The sequence below is a fragment of the Sus scrofa genome, chromosome 11 (assembly GCF_054392235.1).
Source record: "Sus scrofa isolate SSC_HxYL_T2T_F1_AM1 chromosome 11, Sscrofa_HxYL_maternal_Yorkshire_Landrace_v2.0, whole genome shotgun sequence".
Lineage (NCBI taxonomy): Eukaryota > Metazoa > Chordata > Mammalia > Artiodactyla > Suidae > Sus > Sus scrofa.
This window is the reverse complement of record NC_139393.1, coordinates 67,219,385-67,245,716: the sequence shown is the minus strand read 5'-3', so window position 1 is coordinate 67,245,716 and position 26,332 is coordinate 67,219,385. Positions and strand designations below refer to the sequence as shown.

Here is a 26,332-nt window from a genome sequence, read left to right as displayed (position 1 = left end):
CCCTGATCTCACACACAGTGCTTTAATGAAAGGAAGGTATCTTAATTAAAACATATGATTAGCTTTGTCAATTCAAATGAAAATGACTCTAATTTAGATATAGGCATAGAATTTTAAAGTTAGAAGGGGCCTCAGAGATCACCTAGTAAATGAGTGGTTTTGGTAATTGTTCTCCCCTGCTGTGTGCATTAGCATCTGCATTTTATTCAGTGCTGTCAAATGCGTACTTTTAAAAGAGATAAAAGGACCTTGGGAATATGGAAAGTTTCTAATAGTTGTATGTCTTAACAATCTTGCTGAAGTCCTCTGACCTTACAGTTCATGACATAATTATTTATTAGGTTATGGATAGACTCACTTAGGGCTTAGGGTAGATAATAAAAGGGATTACTACTCAGGCAGTTTCTTCCTTAAACTCACAGTTTTCCTAATCTTTTTCCCTATGGCAACAGAGCAATTACTTTCCAGCATGTTGATTCCTTTGTACTTTAAATATAGATAAATGTAATCATGCTGAAAACCTGGTGGTTAGCTAGTGCTCCCGAACTGAAATCCCAAACTGCAGAAAAGCATTGATTCAGAGCTTAGTTTTCTATAAAACCCGGTTACAACTATACGTAAAGGACTAGATGGCTCTCAAGTAAATCTATAACTATCAGAGTTGTGAAGAACAAAGTCTAATCTAATGCATGAATCTTGATTAAAATATTATTTTTCAGAAAATGGAATATATTTGTTGTTTTTTAACTTTTTAAAGGAATTACAGGTACGAGGAATTACGGAAATTACAGAAAGTTTATAAAAATAAAAGCATGTCTGGCTTAAGATGGGGGAGAAAGAAATGATACAGAGGGGCAAAACTCTCTGGAATCATGTAAAGTAACCAAACAAATCATACATGAAAACCAAATGATACCAAAGAGAGCATGTTTTATAATACTGCACAAGAAACCAAGTGAGTTTAAGCATTACAGGCTTCAAGTCCACTTCCAGAAGATTAAACCCAAAAGCCTCTGGCCATGTCTCATTGTAAAGTCCCTTCCCCCACCTTAAGCAGCCTGGGCTGTGCACTCCCTACTAGGGAAGGAATGTTGCCCATTCCTCACCCAACTCTAGGTAAGGAGTTCTTCACGCCAATAACGCCAATAACGCAAATAACATATCCAGCTTGGGGATATAAAAACAAGTGTAAAGGCTGGGAGGGGCTCTTTTTACCCATGTGTGAGCTCTTTCTCTCTGAAAATGTATTTTCGCTCTAACAAATCTGTAAAATGCCTTTTAACCTACCACTCTCTGGCAGGGCAGGAACCTAGGAAACTGCAATTCTATCATTCTAGAACCAATTCTATCATAAGCAATGTAAATCTGTGTGTCTCACATGAAATGAGTCTTTCAAAGATTTGAACACATGAATCAAGAAAAATTTCTCTAAAGCTTGGATGTGAACTTGCCCTAAATGTCAGTTATACCTAAAAAACAAAAGTCCATCCAAGACACTGTGAGAATTCATGAGTTTTATGTAACTTACTCTATTTTATCAATTCCTGAATAGCTCACAAAGCATTCTGAGTATATCATAATTGGAATAGTTAAGTAAAAACAAACAAACAAAAAAATCTGTGGTAGAAACTTGGATTCTGCATCATTATCAAAATAAACCTTGAGTGTATCAGTGCTTGAGTTATGAAGAGTAAAGAGCAAATAGCTCTGACAATTTTCTTCCCTTTTTTCAAGAGTAATATTTAAACATACTGTGTTGGGGAGGAAGCAATTTTTCTCTTCCCTTCCAAGTCCTTCTGGCTGGTCTAAAAATTAAGTTTACATGAGACATACTAATAGGAGAAAAATCAAATAAAAGTCTAATAACATGTATAATATGTAATAATATAATAACATATCCAGGAAAACTGAGTAACCTGCCGACATAGCCTAAAACCTCACCTTAAATACCATCTTCAACTAAAGACAGGGGCGGATAAGGGGAAGAGTAGTTTGGGACTTCAAAGGGGAGGAAGGCAAATTCACATGGAAATGGAAAAACAAATATTTGGTAAATAAATGCTTGGTGGGCCAAGCAGAGATAATGGAATGAACTCACAGCAGACTCTGATCTCTAAGCCAAGTTGGGTTTCCCCCACCACACCTGGCCAATATTCATTGCAGATATCTCTGGTGATAGATCTATTTCAGAACAGGCTCTTTATCTAAAGGCAATTCTTTTAGGCAGTTTAGGGGGAGGTAAAAAGAAAAACTTCCTGAGTCTCCTGTTTCTCGAAAATAATCTAGGAGTTCCTTCTGTGGCACAGAGGGTTAAGGATCTGGTGTTGCCACAGCTGTGGCATAGGTTGTAGCTGTTGCTTGGATTCAGTCTCTGGCCTGGGAACTTCCATATGCTGTGGGTGCAGCAGAAAAAAAAAAAAAAATTCAGTCTAAATTCATCTTCATGCTAAAGAGACCCATTCTGGGATTGCAGAATTTTGCTTCCCTACATTTAGAAATTGTTATAATCTTTAAATTTCTCCTTTGAATGGTACATTGCAGATCAAAATTACATAATGGGATGTCCTCAGAGAATTAAAGGGATAAAGAAAGTGTCTCTCCCAAAATGCAGCCTTAGGAATAAATCACTCCTGTTCAGTGATGACAGAAGTGACAATCCAATGTCTACTACTCAGCTGTACTATGAAAGAGTAGTAATTGATGACGGGAGTTGACTTGATATCATTATTAGATATTGTCTAAATTTATAAACATTGTATCTTGATTTAAGTAATGCCATGGAAGCAGGCTCATTCGTGGAAACCTTATCCCTTCTAAGTTCTTTGGCTGGTCTAATTAAATTGACATAAGACAGATTAATAGGAGCAAAACGAATTTAATTTTACAAGTGCAGGACACCAATGAAAATATAAGACGCACAGAGGTGACCAAAGCAGGAAGCTTTTATACCTTTTAGATAGGAAACAATACATTTGTGAATAACTGATAAGACAAATGGGTTTGGGCTTGAGGTGAGAAATTAATTACAACGTTTGTTTTTGTTTATATAGAGCTCTTGACCCTAAATTCCCTCTCTCTGATAATAAGGATGCCTTTTAACCTACAGGTATAGTGAGGGTACCTTCTGTTTTCAGAGAGACAAGGAGGTCAGAGTGTCCTTCTTACACCAGCTGTTTAAGTAACTTTAATTCAAAATAGTCAGTATGCCAAAGTGACATCATTGGGGGTGGCATATTCTGCTCCCCTTTACCATCGTTCAATGCAAGAAAGTATTTTAAATTAAATACTTAGTCATTGACTGAATAATCACTTCTATCTCTAACTGAATAATCATCTGTAACTAACCACCTTGTACATAATTGAGGGCTTGTACATTATTGATGCCTGTTAGTTTGGGCCCTATTATGCAGAGCAGGTTGAAACACAATGAATAAAAAAGGTTTTACATCATGAAAAGTTCTGAGTGTGTTGATAAGGTCATATTTTATTCATTTAATCAATACTGACCCAGAGGTAACATTTTTAAGCAAAAGGATTAATTTAATTAGATTTATCACTAAAAGGTGATTCAAATACCATGCAAAAGGGCTAACTGAGGCCAGATGGGAAACAGGAAAGTCACTCGTTCTAATAATCCATGCAAAAGAATTATGGGGTCAGAACAAAAAGCATTAGGATAGAGAGGATAGTAAGGATTTAAAAAATGATCAGGAATTATAATTGTATATGCCTTACTTCTGATTTGATATCAGGACAGAAAGGGAGGAAGAATCCAGGACAACAATGGCATGTGTGGATTGGGTATCTAGTGGATGGTTGCTCCATTTTCTCAAGTGGTGGGTATGAAAGTAGAACACACTTGAGAAAAGAAGATTCTGAGTTGAGTTTTGAAAATGTAGAGCTTGAGATGAGTGTGTGAAAACCAAGCAGGTTGAGTTGAGAATTTTTGTTACTTCGATGGTGAAATAATGAGCCTGGCTGTAGTAACCCAGAGAGTGAATATAGACTAGAAGACAAGTGAAAACGAACTTCTCAGAAATGTTGCCCTTAGGTTGAGAACCAAGACTCAGGAGTTTGAGGGGAACAAGCTGTAGAGAAAAAGGAGGAAAATCAATGGACTGCTGTCTGACTAGCCAAGTTTTAATAGGGTTACTTAAAAAAAAAACCCAAAACTGAATTATTGTCAAATCAATTCCAAGAGGAAAAAGAAGAATGAAAAGACTGATCTGTGAATAAAGATACCATTACTATCCTTAACCTGTAAATGTTATTAGAGAAGAGATCAAATGGGCCTAGACATATTTTTATATTAAAAGCTAATTTCTAGAACTAGACGAGTTTACAGAGCAGAGAGCTTCAAATTTTGATGAAACTCTTATTAAAAAATCAGAGCCCACTGCTCATATAAAAGTATTAATTATATACATTCACTACTCTGCTAATTGTTTTCCACAAAATATAGCATGATTAAAATTTTGTATATGATTTAACAAAGTGAAAATAACTAAAATATTCAAAATAACTATATTTCAGCTGATGTGATAAACATGTTGCTGTCAATAAAAATTATAGAAGAGGGAGTAAAAAACACAAACTTTTAAGAGTCCTCACTGATGCATTGAAAATCAATTCATTGGTATGAACCATCCTGCCCAAAAGTCAAACAGGAAGTTTTGTTTACCCCAAAGTTTATGAGCAGCCTCCCTACCATGAAGTTTTTAGTCTAAATAAGAAAAGAAAGCAGTGGTTTATTTTTAAAGCGAGGAGGATTCTTGCTGTATATTATTATTCATATTATTTTGATCAAAACATCTACTGTTTATCACTGAAGAGGAAGATTTCTAATGTGAATTCATATCCCAGGAAGGGAAAAAAAATCCCATTATAATAATCTCACTACTCCCCAGCATCTCCACATGTCCCAAGGACAAAGAAATGAAAATCATTTCAAAAGCTTTCAGAGGCGAGCTGATCTTCTTGATACAGTAAGAGGAGAGTACTGTAAATTCTGTGAACATCAACCACTTCCAGATAGCAGTACAATCATTTCATTTAAGCAAATTGCCCTTAGGATGAGTTTATTTATACACAGATTATTTAAAAATCTTTTCAAGAAATATGTATTCTTCTTAAAGGAGAGAATGACTTTTATTTGCAATGTGCACACAGACATTCTTTCTACTGGGAAGTAGACTCTGTCCCTGCAACTGAAAAAAGTTACTAGCTTTATCCTTTACTATTAGCTAATGGTAGGGCTATTACATTACATTTCTCTTCTTCGTCAGGTAATATGCAAGTGTAGGAAAAAAAAATGTATTGCCTCTTCTTATACTGTGTGCAATTTTCTCCATGTTAATTGGGTATTTATTTCATTGTTAGCAGACTCTTTAGTTGGACAACAAATCTGTGAGGTGGGGGTCAGAAAATTATATGAATTAAAAAATCAGATTTAGATGGAATATTGGGGTCTTGATTCAAAGATGTAAACATATAATTTACTGAGATGCAAAAGACAGAAAAATAAACTGAATGTGAAATCTGCCTAATGTTAATCCTTAATTCAAAAGGACACTATTGCGGCCTTGACTCATCAGTTCTGTTAATCAGCCTCATCTGGAAAGTGAAGCAAATTTAGCTCTATCTCATAGGGGTTTCAGGATTCAGTGTTAACTAATTACTGATTACAACATTTTCTGAAGAAACAAACACTCATTAAGTAACAAGCTGTAGGCAAGGTTCTTTCTCCTCTCCTCACTGGCGGGCTCTGTGTGAGTTTGAACAAATCACATAAAGACTTGGGGCTTCATTTTCATCATCAAGACAGGAAGAATTCTAAATTGTCTTGGATGGTATTGCAGGTCCCTGTGGGCTTTCCTTGACTAATTAGTTCACACTTATCTTTTGCCTCCTCTCTTATTTCCCACCCCATCATTCACATCTTATGCTTTAAGAATACACAATTACTTGTAGTCTCCAGACAATGCTCTATTTTCCCATGCCCCAAAGTCTTTACATGTGTTATTCTTCCTGTGCAGAAGACTTCCATCCCAGGAGTTGGCCTAAGCTGGTTCCTTCCCCTTCCAGCCTATTCTGTAGTTCTCCTTCCTCTAAGAAGCAGGGGTGATCTCTGAGGTCTGGGGTTTCTGATGATGTCCACACCACACTTGTTCATTCCACCTACTCTTAAATAAGTCATGGCCATCTGTCTGGTATACTAGGAAAGAGTAAGCTCCTCAATGAACTTGAACATTTTTCAGGAAATGAATTTGATTTCCCTATTCATATATAGAAGGTGTTTGACACCTTTATTGAATATATTTACATAATAGGTTTATTGAATATATATATATTTTTCATTTATAATGATTTTTGTTTTTTCCATTGTAGTGGGTTTATTTGTAGCAACATGGATGACTATATATTTTTTAATTAGAAAATTAATCTTTGTATGTGAAATGTTTCACATCAAAGAACATTGCAAAAGTGTTCACTGAACAACTACTATGTACTAGGACAACTGATAAGTACTGAACATCATATAATGCTAATAATACAGTGTTTGTCCCAGGGGTGTTTTAACACTAGAGTACTATGAAGTATGAACCGGCTAACATAGCTGGACTATGAATGGACAGGAGAAAATCTGGTAAGTTCTACTGAGGGATGAACAGAGTTTATATACCATGGAAGGCCAGATAATGGAGAATTAACCCTGCCTAGTCACATAAGTATCATCAAGCTTAAGATCATCATTTAAGCTGGTCTTAAAGTTGTGGTAAGAGGAAGGAAAAATGACTATTTTAAAGGGAGTGAATGGGATGTGCAAAGATAGAGAGTAGTGAAACTGTTTTGGGTCAAATAAAGAATGGATTTCCAAATTATCAGAGCCTCAGAAACTTGGTTGACCAATTATTTTCCAGTTTGGAAGAACTTCCATGACCACAGGAAAAGACTTGCATCCAGCGTTCAAGAGGGAGAAATTAATGATGGTACCAACACCTTACGATTCAGGGACTTGTCTGGAAGCATTTTAATTTTATCCCTCAAGCAGCCAAACAAAGCATGAAGAGTCACTGCCACCCCCATTGTGATTTTTGCTCTCTTTTGTGGATCTCTTTATTTCCATTAACTTTCAGGGTCATCATGTTTTGAAATTCGGAGGGAGTGAAAGGACTCAGTCCTCCCACCAAGTAACACATTAGCATCTCACATTGTTTAATAACCGCATCCTATTGCAAATGTCACCAAAGAGCTATTAAACAGAAAATTCCGCACACAAAACTCAATGGTGCATGACACTTCTGATTAGGTGCAGTTTTTTCTGAAAGGGTGATTATTCTTAGAAGGGATATTTCATTACCCTTAATCTGAGTCCAGTTTATACAACCATAACCTGAGGCCTCATAAGATATGTAACCAAACCTTAATATAAATCAATCTACCAGTGCTTGTGGGCTTATCTTGGTGAACAATCTGTATGATTGAAATGCACTATTCTAAGTTATGTGTCAGAGCTTATTAAAACTCTCATCAATTGGATTGTTGAAATTTTAAAAAGGTTCTACTATTTTAATGCATGATTTGTATTACCCTTCACTTGAAACAAAGCAGTGTTCTCTGCAGTTTCTAAGCAACACATCTTTTTCAATTACTATTTAGCATTGAATTCTGGTCCTAGATTCTTAACGTATTTCCCTTCATCACTCTGTGTATATTTAGTCTTGCAGAAGAATACAACTATTGCATTACTTTGACCAAATCTGTTGTGTGTCATATATAAATTTTCTATAAACAAGATAAATGTATCAAGACATTCAAAACTGAATTATAGCAGTTGCACTTATTTTCAACAAAGGAAGAATTCAATTTAATTAAAACTATTTAAAAATAGTTTAACGATGGGAATTTTGCTTTATTTAAGAAAGCAAAGTAAAAATCCTGCACCCAGATGACATGTTCAATCTTACCTTATAAACTATCTAAGATTCAACAATTACATAGCAGAAATTAAGTCTAATTAAAATAAGCTCATAAATATAATGATGAAAACAAAAACGATGACTGATACACTTACCTGTGTTTATCACATGCTTGGCCTTGAAGCATTTTCTTATTAATACTTATATTAACACTTTGAAGCATTTTCTTATTAATACTTAACACTTAGTTTGATGGATAAGTTCACTACTAGCATTTGTCTAACTTTATAGATGAGAAAACCAAGAAAAGAGCAAATTTACTTGATATGCCCAAAGTCAAAAAATTAAGCGTCAAAGGCCTTATTGGAACAAAGATAGTCTGAGAACAATTAAATAATAAATAGGCATTCCAAAATTAATTATTTTTCATAATTTATATTCCTAGTTAAAGTGAAATCCAATGATTTACCAAAAGAGCTTATCAAGTGTTTCAACACATCGAAACTTACATCTGTTTTATGACAAAAGATGTATAGAAATTGTTTTGTTCAAAAAACAATTACGATTTCATGATAAGCCTTATCGTGGAAAGTATTACTAGAAGTAAATGAGACATTTCATTCCCCACACAGTGAAGTTCCAAACTTACTGTCACTCCTCCAAGGGTATTCTTCACCTCTTTCTTCAGGAGATCTACTGCTGTTTCTAAAATGATTTCCCCTGGAAAAAAAAATGACAACACAGAAAAGGCTTTACAAAGTGGCCATTGTTGCAGACAAGTGGTTCCCTACTGACTGGCTGTGGACAAACATTGTTGGGGATGGAGCTTCTTTCTCTGCGGATTTCTCTGTAGATCTTATGTTATTGGTGTCTTCCAGGAGAGAGGGAAAATCAAGGGAAATAAAAACATCATTTCATCATGTAGCATACTCAATTCATTTGCTTTATCAGATGTGGTTTGGTTTTTCCATACACAGAGAGTAATTTATAAATTTCTTAGCTCCCTAAGTAACACATTTTTATAAAGTGATACTTTTCAGAAGGCAAAAATTGGCTTCTGAAATTTTTTTGTCTGTTGTCTGTTTAGGGCTGCACCCAAGGCATATGGAGGTTCCCAGGCTAGGGGTCCAATCGGAGCTGTAGCCGCTGGCCTACCCCACAGCAACAGCAACGTGGGGTCTGAACCATGTCTGCAACCTACACTACAGCTCACAGCAATGCAAGATCCTTATTAACCCACTGAGTGAGGCCAGGGATCAAACCCACATCCTCATTGATCCTAGTAGGGTTTGTTAACCGCTGAGCCACGACGGGAACTCCCGAAAAAATTGTTAATGCTCCATAGGTTTTCTTGGGTAGTAGACAGAATTTGTACATAATGAAATGAACTTTATAGATGAGAAAACCAAGAAAAGAGCAAGTTTACTTGATATGCCCAAAGTCCAAAAATTAAGCGTCGAAGGCCTTATTGGAACAAAGATAGTCTGACAGAACAATTAGATAATAAATAGGCATTCCAAAATTAATTATTTTTCATAATTTATACTCCTAGTTAAAGTGAATTCCAATGATTTACCAAAAGAGCTTATCAAGTGTTTCAACACATCAAAACTTACATCTGAGTTTTATGACAAAAGCTGTAGCTGCCGCAAGAGATTTAACAGTTTTGATATAATTATCCATGACAACAATATAAATAACTTAGCAACATACATTTAGTGGCCAAAAAGAGGTAACTATGGATATATGGAAATAGCCCTGGGTGGCTAGATATTTTATGTGAATTAGTGTTGGCATAGGTAGTCTAAGCTCCACTGTTTCAAAGTCCAAAATAAATGGACCAATTCTCAGGTTTTACCTTTGGTGCCTTAAAGTCAACGGTATGGAGGGGATCAGGTTCACCCCTAATTCTAACTGGAGTAATAGATGCTACTCCATTTGTTCCTTTTCTAAGAAGTCATGGATTATCTACTCGATGCCTCTTATCTTCTATCAAATAGAATTCAAAGGAAATAACTTCAGTGATTAGGAGCACGTTTCTGCGTGTCTTGAGAGAGCGAGACCATATCTACTTCTTGAAGGCACAATGATTAAAATAATCGTTTCATTTTGGTTTATGATTTTATGCTAACCTCAGTGCTTGGTATAAAGCAAGCAGAGCACCTGACAGAATAGTGCTGAGTAAAAAAAAAAAAAAAATTCCTAATGGTACACTCGTGCACTGACTACATGTAACATAAATAATCAGAAACTCTGTTAATTGTGGTTAACATCACTATTGCTCAGACACAAGACAATGCTTTATTCTAACCAATCTTTCATGATTCCTCTTGGCCAATGAGAAAGACAGAGGTAGCATTCTGTGTGTGTGCACATGCGTGTGCTGTGGATGGATGGGTAAAAAGCAAAACGAGAACATTAGAAACAACCTTTATGAAAAAAATTATTCTTACTTTACTTCCAGATTTGCCATCCTAAATCATTTTTACATACATCTCATTTCTATTCCTTTCCCCACATAAATTTTATTTTTTTCCCGATACTCATACATTTTTAAGCATCATCTCTCTTACTACACCACCCATGCTGTTTATGGCCCAGTCATACTAAAAAAGATCATGTCTTCACAGGAAAAATCTATTATATGTAACATAATAACAATAAAATATATCAAATATATTTTATTATTTTTAAAATATCAGAAACACTAACTATATAAACTTCCTGTCATCAATATCTATTCTTATCCACTTCTCCTATTCACTTGGAAAAAAGACCTTTCCACAAAACATTCTCATTCAGAATGTACTTTTCTATTCATCCATGTGTATTTTCATCCCTTCTTTGCTCCCTTCACAGGACCTGTATATACTATTAAACTGGACTTGTACATCCTTTATCTACAAACTCTTATTCTTTGGTGCATTCTTCCAACTATCATTTGAATATTACCCAGTACTTTTTATAAAATTTCTTCCAATGCCAATATCTTCTTTTCAGCTACTCTTCTTCATTTCTTCTTTCAGATGCTTCACAACTGAACTTCCTTATAGGACAGTAAAATAAATGTGATCATTTCTGCTCAAGTCACCAATGACTTTCACCAGGCAAAACCAGGAACTGGATTTGTGGACTGCTCCCTCCATTATGATGCAGTTTGGTTTCTAAGTTATTGCACTTCTCCATGTTTGTTTATGTTCCTTTGATCCTTCTTTTGTTGTCACCCTTCCTGGTTTCTCCATTTCTGCTGAAACTTTAAAGACAAGAGTGCCTCAGGGCTTTTGTCCTCTACACTCTTTTCTTTTCAAACTATACTATGCTTGTAGGGAATCTCATCTCTTCTCACAGAATTTAAAAAAAAAATCATTTACATGTCAACAAATGCCAAATTTATAACTCTAGCTAAGACTTCATTACTGAGTTCTATGCACATGTATCTGATGGACTACTCAGTATCTCCACATGAATAACTCTCAGGCAGCTCACAGACATCCTGTCCAAATTTGAATACTTGGTTATTATCTTTAAAATTTGGGGGGTGGGTCCTTTTAGGGCCACACTTGTGGCATATGGAGGTTCCTAGACTAGAAGTCGAATCGGAGCTGTAGCTGCTGGCTAACCACAGCCACAGAAACGGATCTAAGCTATGTCTGCAACCTACACCACATCTCACTGCAACATGGGGTCTTTAACCCACTGAGAGAGGCCAGGGATTGAACCTATGTCCTCATGGATACTAGTCAGATTCGTTTCCGCTGAGCCATGATGGGAATTCCTTGATCATCATCTTTGTTGCTCTTCCTGTCTCCATCCATTCTTCCTCCATTTTCCTTTCTCTATTGATAACCTCACTACTTAGTTTTATCTTTGATGACTAATTCCTTCCCATATCTAATCAATCAGAGTCCCACTTTTTCTACATTTGATTATATCTCAAATCTGTCTACTTCTCTTTTTTTGCATTATAATCTGGCCAAGATAACAACACTGTTGCCCATATGGTATGACTACAGTGGCCTCAGAGTTTGCCTTCTTACATCTTCTTATACCATTGTCTACAGAGAAGCTAGAATAACTTAAACAACAACAACAACAACAACAACAAAACCCCTCTACACAAAACTCTACATTAAATAATCAGGCCAGGTCTCATCTTAATGTGCTTCGACTCCCCGTTAGTCTTAGAATAGCATTCAAATTCTTTTACTTGATTGACAAAAGCCCACCTTATTCACCGTAGCTTAGCTAGTCACCTTCATTTTAATGAACCCTTGCAACTCTGTGTTTTAGTCCTCCATTTCTTTACTTAAATTGAATCCTCACCTTCCCTCCTCACATTGTCTATACATATCCTTTCGTCAAAAAGTATTCCCCATTTTTTCAGCCTTGACATTTTTGGTCAGATTAAATTCTACCATTCTGGAAATCTGTCTCTGACTCTTCAGGCTATTTTAGGGGTTCTCTGTTATAATAGATCATAACATTTTACTTTTTCTTCATGTAACAGAGCAATTAAATTGAAATGATTTATGTAATTGCTTATTGAATATGTGTATAAACTACCACTATGAATTCCACGAGGCCAAAAACTTTGTCTTTATTTTTCATTAGTCTTTCCTCAGCATTATTCCTGCCATAAAAGAGATCCTAATAAAAATCTATGAAGCAGATGTTCAATGAAATATGAAACCACATTACTGAAGCTTTTTTTATTTGGCTATCCCTTAACTTTAGCAGAATTTGAAGAATTTAGCAGAAATCAGAGAGATTACAATGAACTATAAAGTTTTTTTTTTTTTTTTTTTTTTTTTTTTGTCTTCTTTTTTTTGCCTTTTCTAGGGCCACTCCCATGGCACATGGAGGTTCCCAGGCTAGGGGTCGAATCAGAGCTGTAGCCTCCAGCCTATGTCAGAGCCACAGCAACATGGGATCCGAGCCACGTCTGCAACCTACACCACAGCTCACGGCAAAACCGGATATTTAACCCACTGAGCAAGGCCAGGGACCGAACCCACAACCTCATGGTTCCTAGTCGGATTTGTTAACCACTGCGCCACGAAGGGAATTCATGTTCCATTTCCAATTCCCTAGGCGTCTTTGTTCTACAGGTTTAAAGACTTGAGACTGATGAGTTACTAGACAGGTGACTCTTCTTACTCTTTAGTATACCAAATACCCTATGCTACATTGGACTTTGAACATAGGATAAGATTAGCAAGAGATACTTATAATGGTATCTTGAGAATTCATATTTTATATGTATCAGTTTTCTTAACCCTAACCCTAACCATATTTGAGCTTCAGAAGTTTAAATAATTTGAATTTTGTCTATTACTAGTGTCAAGGACAAATATGCATTCATTTATTTCATGTTTTATTAAACTGCATGAGGTGACCTATAAAATATACCACTGTAAAAAATTCTCAAAAATCTTCTTTGTCATTTGACTTTAAATCTCCCTTTTATACCTATTTGTAGAATAATTAATGCGAAAGAGGTCATCTTAAGAATTTTCACTTTCCAAAATGTTCATAAGGCATTCATCAAACTGTTCCAGAAAATTTCAGATTACTTCCCTCGATATTTGCTCACTAGTTGTATATGTGATATCTTATGTGTATTCATGTCCCACTATTATGAAAATTTAAAATGCAAAATAGCAGTTGGTCTTTTAAAAAGTCTATATTCATTATAAAATTGAAATAGTGCATATTAAAAAAATTGGAATTTTGTAATTAAGAGTAATGCTTCTCATGTAGATTTTTATTACTCTAATAATACTTATCTCACAAAACCTATTTTATATCACTATAAACTAGAAAGTCAGTAATATAAACTTCCTTCATAGTGTGTATACCTACTTAATCTCTAACTTTCATTGAACTTTCAATAAACTAAGTTAGAATCATTGGTATTATTAAGTATCACTTAAATCATGAACAAATAAGAAAAACTGAACACACAGCAGGGAACAGGAAGACCTGCAGTATAACAGTCTTTTACTGTTGCAAAACTACTCTGGAATTGCAATGCTTAGAAATGTATAACATTAAGATATAGAAACTCAAATACATCAAAACCACTTTCATTGAATCATAGTACTCTTGACATACATAGCAATATGCCTGTTTGAAGATATTTATCAACCACAGTTTTGCTGAAATTGTGGACTGAATGACAACTTGTACTAAAAGTATATCTTTACACTCAGAGAGACATGATATGATAAAGCTATAATGGAGTGTAGAGATTAGAAATCAATGTTTAAAAAGGTGTTTTACACATGTAACTTATTCATCTAAGTCATTCTATTCTTCAGAGATATTATGGAATTGACAAATGAAACGTTCTTCTGGGTAGGGTTGAAACATTTTGCTCCATTCAGACAGCAATCATAGCAACACATTTGATTTCAGGTAGAGATCATTCAGTCACTGCTTAAATATTTGCAACAAAAATGAGCAATTTAAAACAGAAAGTTTTAGTTAGAGTCAAAATATTTTTTTTAAAACAAGAATTCTTGGAGTTCCTATTGTGGCTCAGTGCATTAGGAACCTGATTTTGTGTCTGTGAGGATGCAGGTTTGATCCCTGGTCTCAAGCAGTGGGTTAAGGTACTGGCATTGCCTCAATCTGTGGTGTAGGTGGCAGATACAGCTTGGATCTGGCATTGCCATGGCTATAGCATAGGCCAGCAGCTGCAGCCCCGATTAGACCCCTAGCCTGGGAAATTCCACATGCCACAGGTTTGGCCCTAAATTAAAAATTTTAAAAAAAATTGAAAAATAAAAGTGAATTTTTATAAAGTTGTAGTAGAATATTCACATGAATGACTGTATTTTTCAGGATTTCATTAGGTGTTTCTTCTTGCAGGCACCCAACCCTCATATGACACAATATACACAGAAACAATGAGGCATAGAGGAATGACAAGTACCTCCACACAAATCCTACTTTCAAGAGTATGAGCTTTCCCATCTCTGAGATAATTTTATCTACTTTGAAGCAAGGTTATGAGGATTGGAGTAAATAAATACAAATTGACCAAACATGATTGGCTCATATTAGAAGCAAAAAGGTGGATGTTTTCATTAGATGACTGAAAAGAATCTTATATCTTTTAAGAAAATATTTTTCATCTCTGTAAGATAACAGAGAATTATAGAACTAGAACAAAAATATTTGGCAGAATTATGGAAGAACAGAGAATCTTCCTTAAACAGAAATTGAAATACAGTTGACCTTTGAACAACATGAGTTTGAACTGCACAGGTCTACCTAAACTCAGTTTTAGGGTTTTTTTTTTTTTTTCCCCCGATAGTAAATACTACAGTTCTGCTCCAAGAGCATCTGGTTGAATGCCAGGATTCAGAGGAACCAGGGATTTGGAGAGAGGGCCCACTACAAATTATATGGGAATCTTGGAAATTGTGGAGGACCGGTGGCCTTAATTCTGCTTTGTTCGATGGTCAATTGTAATATAAAGAAAGACAGAAATTAATTTATTTTTCTCTTTAGGGCCTCACCTGCAACATATGGAAATTCCCAGGCTGGGGCTGAATCAGAGCTGTGGCTGCCAGGTTACACCATAGCCAGAGCAACACTGGATCTGAGCCATGCCTGTGACCTACACTGCAGCTTGTGGCAATGCCAGATCCTTAACCCACTGAGCAAGGCCAGAGATCGAACCTGCTTCTTCATGGATACTAATAGGTTTTTTAACCCTCTGAGCCACAGTAGGAACTCTAGATAACTCATATTAAATAGAGCCACTTTTGCGCTGGCCACTTTACCCCTTCCTTACAATTCTTACAGAATTCCCATAAAGTAGACACATTAGTCTCCACATCCCTCAAGAGTGTTCAGAGACACCAAGAGCTTAATGCAACTTTCTTATTGACTCTAAAGCCCATGTTTATGCTGCTTCAGGCTGGGCTATAGAATCTCTGTAAATGTAGGCCATAATTCAGGAAAGGCATTCTCTGGGAAAAGTCTAGACCTGTCCCCTAGTGAACCGTGGAAGACAGGTCCCAGGCAGAGGAAATGTGTGTCCAAAGACCTTGTCTACATGAGCATGGAACTGAGGGTAATAGGAATTCTTATCCAAACCTTTCATGGGCACAAGATGGCAGATATTGTTCTGGTAATATTCTGATTCTTGATCTGGATGGCTGCTGTTATACAAGTCTGGTAGCTTCCAGAAAATATACCCATTTGTGTCCCTTAAATTTATGTGTATGTGTGTATATACATACACACACAGATACACACACTATATATATATATGTAAATACACACACATATGTATTTATATATTTAATCAAGTTTAAAAAATAAAAAAAAAATAAATGTGCAGTGTGTACTTATAACAAATGAATCTGGACCAGCCCGAAGGGGGCCATATAGAGTTCACCCAACGAAATGGCACTTAAGCTTTGACCTGAAACATAGAAGAATCCAGCCAGAGTTATGTAACATTATAAAAACTGAAATGTGTACAAAATGATATAGAGGTCAAAAGAGTGTTCACAAATGGACAAAGAGAGGGAGAAATCAGCCAGAGAATTATTGGAGTGATCTGGACAAAGCAAGTTGCTTACTACAGGTACAGTTTGTGAGTAAAATAAGAACATTTGCTAAAAATATATAAAGTCAATAACCTTTATAAGAAAGCAAATGCTAAGATCTCACATGTAAAGTTAATAATAGCCATAACCCAGCTTTTTTTGCAGGAATGCAAGGTATTCTTTATGATTAGAATACTTAAAGGGAAGTCTTGCTGTGAGAAAAGTTTTTTTAATTGGTTGTTTTTGTACACTCTGTGAAATGCACTTTTAAGAACTTGCTCCTTAGAAGCAAAATCGACATTTTGCAATTTGTGGCACCTCTATTATAATGAGACACAGAGACTTTTTCAGGGATAGAGCAAGCCAGTCTGTTGAAGGCTTATATTCAGTTTTTAAATAATAAGAACAGAATTTTTCAAGTTAGCTCAAGATCTTGTTGCCTCTGATTAAAAACTGGTTGGAAAGGAGAACCAGGAGTGTGATTAAAGTCTGAACCTTTCTGGAGCTCCCATCATGGCTCAGAAGTTAGAGAACCTGAGTAGCATCCATGGGGACACGGGCTCAATCCCTGGCCTTGCTCAGTGGGTTGAGGATCCGGTGTTGCCATAAGCTGTGGTGTAGGTTGCAGATGCGGCTCGGATCTGGCATTGTGTGGCTGTGGTGTGGGCCAGGGGCTGCAACTCCGATGGACCCCCTAGCCTGGGAACCTCCATATGCTGCAGGTGTGGCCCTAAAAAGACACCAGCAGCCTTAACATTACCTGGGAACTCATTAGAAATGAAAATTCTTGGGCCCTAACCCAAATTTATTGAATCAGAAACTGCTGAGGAGACCAAGCACTCTGGTTATAAGCTCTCCATGTCATCCTGATGAACACTAGATTTTGAGAACCTATACTTAAAACTTCCACTTAAAACTCCCTGTTGGAAACTGCACAAAAGAAAGAGGCCATACATATCTAAGAATCCCCCCCAAATATATCTTGTCATATCTTGATATGATTCTTGTACATGCCATCAACAATATCCAGCAACTTCTGGGTTATAGCCTTTCTTCTAACACATAACATGAAGCAATAAACCATGTTCCCTTTTTCCACTCCAGCACTGCCCCCTCTTCATTTTTCAAATTATGGCCACCTGAATTCCTATCCAAAGAAGCTACTTTACGTGGGTAATTCCTATGCCCTCCTCAAGAGCATCAAATCTTCTCCTCCTTCAAGACTGTTTGTTGTTTCTCCTACTAGAATTGAATCTCCATTAGGAAGGGGGTTTTTCTGTTTTGCTCACTGTTGTATCTGCAGCACCTAGAAGAGTAGTTGGTATAGATTAGTTGCTCAATACATTTTTGGTGACTGACTGAAATAACTTACTCTCATTCCTTATCCTACACTTCTTTGAAGCACTTTTAAAGGTTAACAAATGTCATGAAAATCAACATTCAAAAATATCAATTTTCTACTTTTTATTTCAATAGTACTTCAGTCTTCTGGCTTTCTTTGTGTGCTCCCCAGTTTTCTTTTCCATTCTCCTTTGTTTGAAATACTTCTGTTTCTGGGCAACCTCAACCCTTCATAGAGAGGCAGAAAAGGATAGTAATTAAAGAAGATGAATTTTGAAATCAGATTCAGGCAAATTAACCTCTATAAGCTTCACTGTTCTCACCTATAAGTTGGTGTTCTGATACTGTTTATCCTGTAGTATTATTTTGAAGACTAGAAGGAATGATATTTGTAAATTATTGCAATTCTTATTACGTTTTCTGTTGTCATTGGTCATATGCATATGATGAAAATCGCTAACCTCCAACTTTTTACTGTGTTACATCCTTTTTTTTTTTTTTTTCTTTTTAGGGCTGCATCCGTGGCATATGGAGGTTCCCAGGCTAGGGGTCAAATCGGAGTTGTAGCTGCCAGCCTATGCCACACCCACAGCAACACAGGATCCGAGGTGCATCTCTGACCTACACCACAGCTCACGCCAATGCCGGATCCTTAACCCACTGAGCAAGGCTAGGGATCAAACCTGCGTCCTCATGGATGCTAGTCAGATTCATTAACCGCTAAGCCATGACAGACACTCCTTAACTGTGTTTCAGATCTACATTTGCAACTTCCTGCTGGACATCAACACAGAGACATCACTTGAAAACTTTCTACTCAGCTTAAGTCCAAGCTCATTAGTTTTCCTCCTTGTTCAGATAACTAGGCATCCTTTGGCTCAATGTTTTTTTTTTTTTTTTTTTTCTGACCTCAGTGTCCAATCAGTATGCCATCAGTCATTCTTTTAAAATTACCTCTTATTTTTTTACATTCAAAAATGTTTTTGTTTCCACTACTACCGGATGGTACAAATTCTGTAGAAGCATGCCTTATGATAGCCTGCAAATACTGGGTGCATTCTTTCCTTCCTGAGTCAAATATTTTACCATTTTTGAGCAAGAGCACTTCCTCTGAAACACAAATATGGCATTAAAACTATGTATTGCATTTCCAGTTTTGTTTGTTTGTTTTTGTTTGTTTGTTTGGTCCAGGGGCCTCAAGCTTGGTTGGTGTAGTTCCAATCCTCTAATGTGGAGGGGATTCTCCTGGCTGAAGCATGCTAGAGTTACCGTGTACAAGCACTCTAGGGGGTTCGTAACAGGCTGCTGGATAGTCATGCAAGTCTCTGATGTCTGAATCAAAATCAGATGGCCCCATGTTTGGTCCTGATATGAGATCCCAGGTGCTTGTGAAGACCTCACACAAATACTTTGTGCAAGTTCAACTCATTTATTTCTTATTTACTTCTGGACCCTTAAAAAATTCCTATTATATTCTTCAGACTTCTCATTCCTTAAATGTAACATCTCCCACCCCCAGTCAATTCTAGGGTTCCTCGGTTCACGGTTCACATGCTATCTTTCCAACAAGTTTTAGGGGAGAGGCAGGGACAACAAAAAACTTTTTTCTTTCTTTCTTCATTTTTTTTTTTAAGGCATTTCATTAAAATTAGACCATAAATTTGTTTTGTTTTGTTTTTTAATATTTTCCCTGACCTAAAGGACAGAAAAGGCTTTAACTTCAAATATTCCCAGGATGAAAGCAAAAATATTTGCCCAGGATCTTTCTTATACATTCAGGAGGGTAAAACCAATACAAAGGTGCTTGAATGTCTAAATCTTATTATTAAAAGAGAAAAGTCCCTCTTAAAACAGTCTGTAATGAGCTTCCTTGTCTAGCCCTTACTGATTTCTTCCACTCTCCTCTCACACAAAAAATCGCTTGCCATCTTCTGAAGTTACTGCTGGATTTGTCTGATTTCCTCAGACTTGTCATGCCCCGTCTTGCCACCAGAACTGCCCATGCTGTTCTGACAGTTTGAAAATACCCTTCTTTTTCTTCTTCACCTCATACTCAACCCTAACTCTTACTTCCTCAAATGTCATCATTTCCTTGACTGTGTAAAAAAGGAAATCGCTATTTTACACTTTAATACCACTATATTCTCAGGCATGAGACTTAGAGTAAGTACTCAATACATGTTAATAAAGCTAGAATTTTCAAATACTTTAATAAATTGCTGGTGTAGGCTCTATGGTCCACATTTTCAATCACCGTTTTTTTTTGTTGTTGTTGTTTTTCTTTTCCCCACTATTACTGATGCAGCCAGAATGAACTCTTCATTCTTTGCTCTAACTCCTTGATTCAAAATTCTTCACTAGATTGTTCTTATTTTCTGCTGAATCCGAGACTATAGTCTCAAATCTCAGGTATAGCTAAAACTATTTTTTCGGTTCAAATTACTTCATTGGTTCTTCATGTGAATAAGGAATAAATATAAATATCTTAGCATGGTAAGGTACTCTCTAGTCTGAACTCTATTTTTGTCATTTACCTACTTAGGGTATCTCCACAAAATATCTTCTGTGTTAACTATATCAAAACATCTGCTCTTTCATAAATATGTACTCCAACTTCCTAAAGGCTCAAGAATAAATGTATACAAGGGAAAATGAAAATACACTGGACTAAGTATGGGCCGGAATCAAAGAATTAAAAGGGCTGAGAAGACCCAGGTTCCCTTCATATCTCAAAGCAAATTCCTTTCCTCCACCCCAGACAGCATATTTTTTATTCATGTTTGCCTCTTTCTCTATGTATTATTTTAATTTTTCTTTCTTTCCTTCCCTCCACCCTTCCTTCCTTCCTTCTCTCTCTCTCTTTCTTTCTTTCTTTTCTTAAGGCTGCATCTGCAGCATTGGAAGTTTCCAGCCCAGGAGTCAAATTGGAGCTGCAACCACCAGCCTAAGCCACAGCTGTAGCAACACCAAATCCAAGGTGCATCTGTGATCTATGCTGCAGCTTGTGGCAATGCTGGGTCTTTAAGCCACTGAGTGAGACCAGAGATCAAACCCATATCCTCACAGTCACTCTTCTGGGTTCTTAACCCACTGAACCACAATAGGAACTCCCTTAAATTTTTTTCTTAATGGCTGTCTCTATTTCTAAGTAATGTGGATTTATTTATAAACATGTTATAAATAAATGCTATTGGTTGAACTATCGACTATTATAGTAACACATGCCAGTTAGAAAAACAGAAGACAGTATAAAGATGAAACTTTATACATTAAAACATTAAAAATGAGAATAATTGGATATTTTCCATATTGGGACAACTGGATATGACTGGACAGTTAAGCTTAGTTTCTTATGAGGGTCTTGGGCAGGCACATCATTACATTTAATACAAGGCATAGAGTATAACATGTCAAAAGTTCAATAGAGTATAAAGTGTCTTGGCAGGGCTGGGTGGAAAGAGATTAATTTTTACTGAGATGCGTATAGCTGATTTAATTGTATAACAGACATTTGACCTCAGTCAAAGAAAGAGGAAAATTTCATTAGCCAGAAATTGGCAAAAAGGTCACTCCAAGCTGAGAGAGAAGTAAAAGGCAGCGCATAGAGGTGTGTAAGGGCACAACTGCTTTGGAGAAAGGCAGTTAAAATGACCATGCTTGAGGTTAGATAGGTCTTCTGTAAGAAAGTGGTCCATAAGGCAAGATGAGGCTCAAGAGACAGATTGGGGTCAGGCTGTGAGGTCATGAATACCTTGCAAAGAAATTTTTATGAGTATATAGTGAGGGACAATGGGAAGTATCACTTTTTTGTTTTGTTTTATTATTGTTTTTAAATTAGCTAGGATTTAATTTCCAGTTGTTCTACTTACTATCTCAATGATATTGGGAAACACACAGAACTATCTTAATCTTCATCTCTTACTCTACACAGTGAGATTGTACAAATTAGATTATGTTTTGCTTTTTGAACATTTACTCTGTGCTAGGGTCTGTTTCAGAGATGATGACACAGCAGTGAACAGAAGAGAAACATTCCAAGTTTACATCCAGGTTAATTTTTTGCCTAGGAAAAGCACTTAAAGAGATAAAAAAATCCATTTACAATATATAATGTGGACATAAATTCTATGAATGAAACTAAGAGTTCTCATAGTGGCTCAGCAGTTTAAGAACTTGACATAGTTTCCATGAGAATGTTGGTTCAATCTCTGACCTCATTCAGGGGTTAAGGATGTGGCAAGCTGAGGTGTAGGTGGCAGATGTGGCTCAGATCTGTCTTTGCTCTTGCTGTGGTATAGGCTGTCAGCTGCAGCTCGGATTTGCCCCCTGGCTTGGGAACTTCATATGAAGCAGGTGTAGCCCTAAAAAGAAAAAAAAAAAAAGATATCCGTCTTTTTTTCTATTACAGTTGACTGTTGGGGGTGGGGGGGCAAGAAAGAAACTATAAGTAGAGAGTGACAGAGGCCACTATTTAAAATAGTTAGGGTAGACCTTGTTGAGGAGAAAAGTGCCATTCAGGTTTCCATGTGGCTTTTTGTGTTGCAAGTCTAGGCAGAGAAGATAACAGGTGTGAACTACTTGAGATAGGAGTATGCTGGTGTGCTCACAGAGAAGCCAAGAGTGTAGTGTGGTTGAAATATGATGAATAACGGTGAGAGCGGGATGGATATGATAGAGACCAAATGCTATGAAGCCTTGTGGACCATGTAAAGAGCCTGGATTTTATTCTCGGTAATTTCAAAACACATTAGAGGTGCTGGATACAGCTGTTATCAGGTCTTCCTGCATGTTGGTAGGATTATTCTGGCTGTTGTATGGAGGGAAAATGAGCCTTATATAAGTGAAAGGGGATCTAATACCACTATTGAAATAATATGTTTGAATCAAAGTGATGATTTGAATGAAGGCAGTCATTGCACAGTGGTAAACGTGGTTGGACTCCAGATATTTGGAAGGTACAACTGACAGTATTTTCAGATGGATCGAATATGAGTATGTGCAAAAGAGTAGCCAGGGATGAATAACAGCCTGAACATCTCAATAAATAGAGGTACACTTTACTGAAAACAGAATGTAGAAGGAGAAACTGGTAAGGAATAGATTCAGGATTTTTGAGGTGCTTTTTAGATATACAAGTAGAGATTTCAAATGGTCAATTGTTAATACAAGGCTTTAGTTCAAGGGAAAGTCAAGGCTGGAGACACTCATTAGAAAACATTGGTAAATAAATGGTATTTTGAACGTGGTACTATATGAGACCACCCAGAGAAATGAAGTAGAGAACTGAGAGTAAGATGGAGTACAGAATACGATGGGGTACAGAGCCTTTAAGTTGTCTCATATTTTAGTGTTGAGAAAATGAGAAGCTCCAATATTAGTACCTGAGGAGAAATAGCCAGTGATGAAGGAACAAAATCAAGAGACTGTATCTGGAAGAAGCAGAAGATGTGATCAACTGTGTCATGTGCAACTAATAACTCAAGCTGAAAACTGAGAACTTCTTAATTTAGCAACCTGGAGTTCTTGATAAAAGCAATCAGGACAGTTTGAGTAGACGAGAGGTAATTTGGTAGGCTAAAAATCTTTCCTACTAAAAGTTCCCAGTACTATAAAAATCTTTCCTACTAAAAGACACAAAATGTGTAACAAAAAATTTGAATTTTTTAAAGTACTTTAAAACTCTTTTTTACATAGCTGAACTAAGTATATAAGAGAAATTTTTGAAGGTCAAAATTAAAACTCTAAAAACAAAATGGAATACTATTTCCAAAGAGGTATGCCAGTCACGGATGTATTTTTGTCGTATTTTTCACCTTTTTTTTTGTTACTCATTTTTACCTGTGGTATTCTTGGTGAATTTCAATTCAATTATAAATGTGCATGAAATTTTAGAGAGAAATTTTGAGACTCTGAATCATCTTTTCTAAAGAGTATTCTTTGCTTTTAGCAGGTAGTTAGTGGAAGAGCAACTCTTAATCCAAGCAGAGTTTAAGTTTCTTTGAAGCTAGGATTATCTATTTCTCATTCACTAGTTTCCTGGCATTCACAATTAAAATACTGGCATGTTTACCAAGGCCTCTTTTCTTGGTATGTATGCCTGCAATTCAGTTTTCTTCCCCTCGTCCTGTGAGATGCTCAAAAGGTTTTCTGTTCTGCTAAATGTCCCACTTGCCCTATTCTTCCTGGTTTCTCAGCCTCCTGGCTTCTGATTAATGCCTAGAAGAAAGTCCTAGAATATTAGGCTTCTAATGCGTAGAAGAAAATCCTAGAATATTAGATTCACTTGTCCTCAAGTGAACTCTGTCTTGTTAGCATTTTAATTCCTTAAAATAGATTCCTTTAAAATATTATTACAATGTTTATGTTTTTCTATCACTAGGAGAGTTAGTCTCAAAGAAGCCAGTCTACCATTGCCATTAATAGAAAGACTGAGGACAGGATTTTACTCCTAGAAAGATGATTAGGAATATAACTGGAAAGAGCTTACAAGGGACTTCAGACATCCCACTGATATTCTGCTATTCTGCTCTATGGCCTAGCCTGGGTGGAGGGCATTGTGTTGTTTTTATCCTAGATATAAGCATATAAGCCTACATATTCTATAGCATGTTTACTATAATTTAACCTAAAATTTAAAGGTAGAGAATTGGAAAAGAGAAACAGAATCTGCAAATACAGAGAAGTTTTTGGTTTTGTTTCAAAGGCGAAACTGAGGATTTGGATATTATATGAAAGAATATGGAGTAGAATGAGAAACCGATTATTTTAAAAAGTTGTCTACAATCCAGAATGTTCCTATGCTGATGTGTAGTGGTGTGGAGATTGCCTATACTCATCATATAAAACACAGAGCAAAGCATGAATACTTATATCAAGAGTATAATGCATTTAAGTTTCTTTACATTTCTGTTACTTTAAAATTTCAGCTGCAGGGAGAGTGAATGAGTAGTAGGGAAAGCAGTGGAAATCAAAAAAAAGTCATGAAGAGAACTTAGAAAAGATAGAGTTAAAGATGAGGTGAGGTGTGAGGGAAATTGAAGACCTTGAATTTCCAAACTCTGTAATTCTAATGCAAGCTAGCCTTACCCATATTAAGAAATACAGTGACAATTTATTAATACCTAGCTCCAATTCAAAAGAGGACAGCAATAATCTGTTTGGAAAATTGCTTTGATATAGTTTGTAAATTGGCGTTGATATCAAGTGTACCTACAGGATCTCATAGTTTGGCAATATGGTAATTTAACAGGGGTAAGCTGTCAGGCAAAGTTTGTGTTCTACTGGAATTTGACATGACCAACACTTAGTCCTGAGTCATGTAAGGGTCAAGTAAAAGCAACAGGAACTTCTTATGGCCATGCTTAAAGGTCATAATTGCTTCTTCTCAAAGACTCCAGTTATCTATAACCGGTGTTCAGATAGGGAATAAATTTAGAGCAAAATGGATGAAATTCATGTAATCCACAAGAGATGTTAACCACTGGAATTGTTAATTTGTATTAACTTGATAAGTTTGGATTTTAGGAGCATGACCAGCTCTGCTTGAGATGGAGTTTGTCAGCTGATTATTCTATGCTGTTTGGAAAAGTCCCCTATGTACAGAACTAGTGCTACTGTTACTCCGAGAGAAGGTTAAATAGTTATGAAAATGTGCACATTTATGGGAGGATAATTACAACTTATTTTTATTTCATCTGGCATTAAAACTTATTACCATCTATCAATACTAATATTTTTCTAAATGGGAGAAAATCTTACGATGAAAATGTTTGAAGAAAAATTGTCTTACTATAAAAATGTGCCATATCCCATTTGTGGTTCACTGTATTCTAGAGCCATCAGTCTTATGAAGCAATAAATTTGTGCGGTATACTCCATAAGCTTCTGTGATAACATTTTATATTGCTTGTCTGCTGCCTGAGGAGGAGGGTAAAATTATTTCAAGGTGCATTCTGCATCCAAAGAGACTATACTTGTTTATGGCAATAGTCCCATTTTCACTCCCAGGCAAAGGTTATTAGATATGAAAGAGAAAATGAGGATTTGTTTCTCTCCCTCAAGGGAAAGAGAAGAGAACAGATGGAAGAGGAAAGAAAAATGGGAGGGAAAGATAGACTAGTAAAATCTTGGGAGGCAGGTAATAAGTAGGTGATTGTTTACTGAGGCAACCTGTCTCAGTGCTAGTTCGCTGAAATGTAAGAATGTCAAACAAAAATTCTTACATTTTTGCTTTGTTATAATTCTAATTCCAACCATGTCACTTTCAAATCTTCACTCTTGATTTAAGAGAGAGAAATTTTTGTGAGTTTTGTTCCTGTGGTCCCCGAGGAGGAGGTAAGTTTGGTGTTTTGGGTTGAACTGTGCCCCCCTAAAATTTATATGTTTATATATACTGATTATGATAAAGACATACTGGAACAAGGTGGGCCTCTAATCCAATATGACAAGTATCCTTACAAATAGAGTACCATGTGAAAAAAGGGACATGTGCAGAGGGAAGATGGT

General features: G+C 36.3%; 1 protein-coding gene across 1 annotated transcript in view; it reads right to left on the bottom strand.

The window, feature by feature from the left end:
- Positions 1-6,366: 6,366 nt before the first annotated feature.
- The window catches only part of LOC146398665 (uncharacterized), a 382,578-nt gene continuing 362,612 nt past the window's right edge, over positions 6,367-26,332 (bottom strand). Inside the window, exon 4 of the mRNA XM_084982447.1 lies at positions 6,367-8,639. Within this exon, the coding sequence (XP_084838573.1) occupies positions 8,479-8,639 (161 nt within the window). The 3' untranslated portion in view covers positions 6,367-8,478. The remainder of the gene's footprint in view (positions 8,640-26,332) is intronic.